General features: G+C 35.1%; 1 protein-coding gene across 1 annotated transcript; it reads right to left on the bottom strand.

Annotated features, from left to right (window-relative positions):
- Window positions 1-4748: 4748 nt before the first annotated feature.
- Window positions 4749-6167, bottom strand: LOC145016410 (mavicyanin-like). Its single transcript, XM_078974733.1, has 3 exons — window positions 6002-6167; window positions 5591-5919; window positions 4749-4760 (listed from the first exon to the last, which is right to left on the bottom strand). The coding sequence occupies exons 1-3, from the start codon at window positions 6165-6167 to the stop codon at window positions 4749-4751; spliced, it is 507 nt and encodes a 168-aa protein (XP_078830859.1).
- Window positions 6168-6412: the final 245 nt, after the last annotated feature.

Here is a 6412-nt window from a genome sequence, read left to right as displayed (position 1 = left end):
TGGGGGTATGGTGGTGACGGGTGGTGGTGGGCCGTGGGTGATGAGGTTCGTAGGAGATAGTTGGTTTGTGGGGTTGTAGGTAGTCGTGGGTAGTAGTTGTGGGTGGTAATAAGTGATGGGTGGTGGAGTTAAAAGGGTAGTAAGGGGTGGTTATGGTGGGTGGTGGGTGTGTCGGTGGTGGCAGTATTGATGGGTGGGTGATGGCGGGTGGTGATGTTTAGTGGTGTTGGTGATAGGTGGTGGGCGGTGATTGTGGTAGGTGGGGATAATATTGGTGGGTGGTGGTTGTGGGTGTTGGTTGGTGTTAGAGATGGCGGTTACGGGTGGTGGTGATAGTGATGAGCGAGGTGATGTTGATAGGTAGTGGTTGAGGCGGGTGGTGGTGATGGGTATTAATGGTGGTGGTGGGCGTAGCGGATGGTAGTGGTGGTGGGTAGTGGTTTTGGTGGTTGATGGGTGTGGTGGTTGTGTATTTAATCACATGTGATTATATGTATTTAATCACGTATGATTTATGTGAAAAATATTTATTTTCATGTTTTTGATTCAATATGTGTTCTCGTGTATATAATCACATATGATCAATATGGATAGGATTTGTTTTCGTATTTTTTATTCAATAGTTATTCTCATATAATGAATCATATATAATTATATGTATTTAATCACATGATTTATGCGCACAAGATTCATTTTCTTGCCCATATAAATCATATGTGATCACATTCATATAATCACATGGTAGATTGTGGGTGATGGGTGGTGGGTTATGGGGTGTGTTGATGGGTTGTAGGATGTGCTGATGGGTGGTGGGCAGTGGGTTGTGGTGGTGTTTGGTGGGTGGTGATAGGTGATAAGTGATGGTGGTGGTTGGTGGTGATAGGTGGTGATAGGTGGTTGAGGCGGGTGGTGGTGTTAGGTGGTAGTGGTAGGTGGATGGTAGGTGGTGTTGGTTTTGGGTGATGGCAGTGGGTAGGTGGTGGTTAGTGGAAGGTGTTGCAGTAATGGTGGTGGGGGTGATGGTGGCATGTAGTGGTTGTGGCTAGTAATGATAGGTGGTGGAGGTGAGTGGTGGTGATGGGTGGTAATGGCGAGTGGAAGTGGTGGTAGTAACGGGTGGTAGCAATAAGTGGTGGATGCGGGTAGTGGTGGTGGGTGGAGGTGGGGGGTGTTGGTGTTGGGTGGTGGTGTGGTAATGGTGATCGGGTGATGGTGACATATAGTGGTAGTAGGTAGTGACGATAGGTGGTGGGCGGTGGGTAGTGGAGGTGGGTGGTTGTGTTTTTGTTAGGTGATGGTGGTGTTGGCGGGTGGTGGTGATGGGTGATGGAGGCGAGTAGTGGTGATGGTTGGTGGGGGTGGGTAGTGGTGGATGGGTGGGTAGTGGTGGGTGGTGGTGATAGGGGTGGGTAGTAGTAATGGTGTTAGGTGGTGGTGATGGGTGGTGGTCGGTTGGTGGTGGTTGGTATTAGTGTTGGGTGTTGGTAATGATGATGGGTGGTGGTGGTTGGTAGTGGTGAGTGGGTGGTGGTGGTTTTGGTGAGTGATGGGTGGGGTGGTAGTGGTGATGGTGACGATGTGTAATGGTGGGGGAGTGGTGGTAGTGAGTTGTTGGTTGTGGTGATGGATGATTAGTAGTGGTGGTTGGTGGTGGGTTGTAGGTGGTTTTGATGGGTGGTTGGTAGTGGTGTTGGGTGGCTGGTGTGTGATGTAGGTTAGTGGGTTTTGTTAATCGTTTTTACCTATTTTTTGATTTACATGAATATTATTTTATGGTTTTTGATTTAATTACAAAAGTGTCACCTTGTAAATTAAAGAAGAATTTTTGTTCTCAAATGTTCTCACAATAAGAAATGTTCTCGATTGAACGTTCCCATATATATATATATATATATATATATATATATATATACACAAAATTGCAAAAATGGTCTCTGTGGTATGCACCTAGAAGATAGTATGTAGATTGAAGGGTAACTTGTGTGGATTATGTTGACACAGAGGAGTTTTACGTACATGAAGTGAACACCATGTTTCTAGAAATAGGTTATGTCAAACTTGAACCCTTATACTATTACTTTTGCATGTAATAAGTTTAGTTAGGGTTTGGTCTTCTGCCACTTGGAACTGCTACTATATGATTACTCTTTTTATGTTTATAAGTGGAAACAGATCACGATTTGAACTAAGCATCAAGAGATAAGGATACAATGATATTATAAGTCCAATAGTAAGTTATCATTGAATACATTGTAGATGACCCATCCCCATAGTACATTACTATAAGGACAAAGAAGAAAGAAGTGAAATCTTATAGTAAGAGGATAAAATTCGACTATAATCAAGCAATAATACCACTTGAAAAAGACACACTAGCAATAATACAATTTGAAAAGTACATCTAGGAACAAAGTTGCGAAGCTACACTAGTTTTATAGTGATCCACCTTTGAGTGATGGTATTTATGTACCAATGCATGATGTCCCATTGATTGTAGAGAATAATCCAATTCCTTTTGGATCTTTCCTAAAATTAATGAAGAAGGGCTTAACTTCTTTGATCCATTCTTTGACTTTGGGGATCAAATTTTTCCGTACGTTGGGAACCTTGAAGAAAAATATAATTTAAAACATGTGATGTCAATATCATACATAAATGGATAAAGATGTGGATAGGGACTTTGAGGACTCAGCCATGGTTGACACACATGAAAGAAGCATAAATAGTGAAGATTTCCCTTACCAAATGAAGGACATAACAAATCACACAAATAATATACCATTTGTCACTTTGCCAAACGAAGGACATAAGGTTGGTAAAAAATCATGAAGTCATATTAAGGGAAGAGTGTGTATGTTTTTCCCTTAGTTGTAGTGGGCCATCAGAGGATATTAATGATACAAGAAAGGGCATAAGTGACAATTATATATATATATATATATATATATATATATATATATAGAGAGAGAGAGAGAGAGAGAGAAAGAGAGTGAGAGAATTATGATCATTTGTAAAATAACAAGTATTGTGTAAATCCAAAACACATCCTAAACCAATCATTTTAAAAATATGGATAAGTGAATTATGGTAAATTAATATAATAATTAATTAATTATATTTTAATGTAATCCTCTAATTTCGGTAATTGAATAATTCTTTAAAATTATCTCATGTTTTCTTTATCTTTTCTCCTTATAGCTTACGTTTCTTTCTCTCTTTCTTAAGAATTCATCTTCACAGCCACCGAATATCACCATCATTATGCCAATACCGACGCCACCTATCATCACCATCATTCACTATATATATATATATATATATATATATATATATATATATATATATATATATATATATATATATATATGGACAAACATGCAAAAATGGTCCCTGTGGTATGCACCTAGAAGATAGTATGTACATGAAGTGAACACCATGTTTCTAGAAATAGGTTATGTCAAACTTGAACCCTTATGCTATTACTTTTGCATGTCATAAGGTTAGTTAGGCTTTGGTCTTCTGCCACTTGGAACGGCTACTATATGATTACTCTTTTTATGTTTATAAGTGGAAATCGATCATGATTTGAACTAAGCATCAAGGGACAAGGATACAATAATATTATAAGTCCAATAGTAAGTTATCATTGAATACATTGTAGATGACCCATCCCCACAGTACATTACTATGAGGACAAAGAAGAAAGAAGTGAAATCTTATTGTAAGAGGATAAAATTCGACTTTAATCAAACAATTATACCACTTGAAAAAGACACACTAGCAATAATACAATTTGAAAAGTACATCTAGGAACAAAGTTGCGAAGCTGCACTAGTTTTATAGTGATCCACCTTTGAGTGATGGTATTTATGTACCAATGCATGATGTCCCATTGATTGTAGAGAATAACCCAATTCCTTTTGGATTTTTCCTAAAATTAATGAAGAAGGGCTTAACTTCTTTGATCCATTCTTTGATCTTGGGGATCAAATTTTTCCGTATATTGGGAACCTTGAAGAAAAATATAATTTAAAACATGTGATGTCAATATCATACATAAATGGATAAAGATGTGGATAGAAACTTTGAGGACTCAGCCATGGTTGACGCACATAAAAGAAGCACAAATAGTGAAGATTTCCTTTACCAAACGAAGGACATAACAAATCACACAAATTATATACCATTTGTCACTTTACCAAACGAAGGACATAAGGTTGGTAAAAAATCATGAAGTCATATTAAGAGAAGAGTGTATAGGTTAGTTGTAGTGGGCCATCAGAGGACATTAATGATACAAGAAAGGACATAAGTGACAATTATATATATATATATATATATATATATATATATATATATATATATATATATATATAGAGAGAGAGAGAGAGAGAGAGAGAATTATGATCATTTGTAAAATAATAAGTATTGTGTAAATGTAAAACACATCCTAAAGCAATCATTTTAAAAATATGGATAAGTGAATTATGGTAAATTAATATAATAATTAATTAATTATATTTTAATGTAATCCTCTAATTTCGGTAATTGAATAATTCTTTAAAATTATCTCATGTTTTCTTTATATTTTCTTTTTATAGCTTACGTTTCTTTCACTCTTTTTCAAGAATTCATCTTCACAGCCACCGAACATCGCCATCATTATGCCAATACCGATGCCACCTGTCATCACCATCATTAATTCGCTTGTTCGCCATCATATTATTCACGTCACTATCCTCGCACCATTATGCATAAATCTAAAAAAATACATATATTCGTAAAAAATACAAATATGCATTCTTCGTATATGTATATTTTTAATGATTTTTCCTTATGAAATGTCTTAAATATGTTCAGTTTAATGTATTAATTCACCTTTTTTTTGAAAAATATCATACAAAAAAAATCAAATTTTAGGAATGGTTCGCAGAAAAATATTGGTTTGTAAAAGATCTATATATATATATATATATATATATATATATATATATATATATATATATATATATATATATATATATATATATATATATATATATATATATATATCCCATAATTGAGAGGTTTAACACATAACCTAGTTACATCACATAACCACATAATCATATGAAAAATGATCATGTTCATTGATAAACTTGTTTATCCATGAACATAAAATCACCAATGTTTATAAATGAACATAAATCATTTGCATGTTGTTATATGGTTATATGGTACTGTCATATAATTTGGTTATTTTTTGAACCTAGATATCTTATAAGTTGTTCATCTTTATGTAAAGAAAAGAAACAAAATCCGACTTTCTATTTGACATTATGAATTGGTGAACTTGCACTTGTACAAATGCTTAAAATTACTTTAGTACGATATGAATACTTGAAAAGACTAGTTATCTTGCAAATTGTGTTATCAATATATCAATATAGATATGTAATGCTCAAAATACAGTAAAAATTTTGAAATGTCACAAACCATCATAAATTATTTAATTTATCAAATAAAAAAGCGTTACAAGAATTGTGCGTCAATTACCACACTAAAAAATCCAAATCAAAATGCTTAAAAGACCCAAAATCCCTAAGCATACTGACTCCGATCCAACACGGACAAACATTGCAGTGCTAGGTACAACAGTTGAAGGATTATTGTTCTTAGAACCACCACTCTCCGCCTCTGGTACGCCAGTAAGAGGCGCCTCCGCCACAATCGACTGATTTCTTTCCACAAGTACATCGAGCTTCATCCCAGAATAACAATACAATCTATTACCACAAAAGAAATACCTTTCCCCAGGACTTGTCAACGGAATAGACGTATTCCCATCGCTAAAACACTTTATAACATTTGTGGTATTGCATGTTTGAAAACTCTCTTTGCCCACCTCACACACACTATCCGTAGATGCATACTGAAACACTAAAAGAACAAAAGGATACCTTCTTAAAATCAATAAAAACAAATAACAACTAAAACACATACAAAATAAAAGAATAGTTACCCAAAACATCACCAACGATGAACTTCTTGTCTTGTTCCCATGTATCAAGATTCGTGCTAATATCCCATCCAGAGTTATCCCCAACTGTGTATGTGTTGGCATTGGATGTTATTGCAAAACCAAAGGCTATGAGGCTAAGAAACACCACCAAAAGTTGGTTTCCCATTCTATTACTCAATTTTACCTTTAGGATTAATGGATGTATATATATACTCAAGGTTGGTTGCTCCATATTTTCAAAAAAAAAAAAACTAGATAACCTAACCAACAACTATATAACTAACTATGAGATTTACATTAAAAAAATTTGGATTTTTTTATTATTTTCCGTATATCTCACCTATCGTTGTCATACACAATACCCATTAACTCACGATTATTTGTTTGTGTAAGAGATTTTTTGACGACACA

This window comes from Lactuca saligna, chromosome 9 (assembly GCF_052625555.1).
Source record: "Lactuca saligna cultivar CGN05327 chromosome 9, ASM5262555v1, whole genome shotgun sequence".
Lineage (NCBI taxonomy): Eukaryota > Viridiplantae > Streptophyta > Magnoliopsida > Asterales > Asteraceae > Lactuca > Lactuca saligna.
The sequence above is the reverse complement of the archived record's forward strand: the minus strand, read 5'-3'. Positions and strand labels throughout refer to the sequence as shown.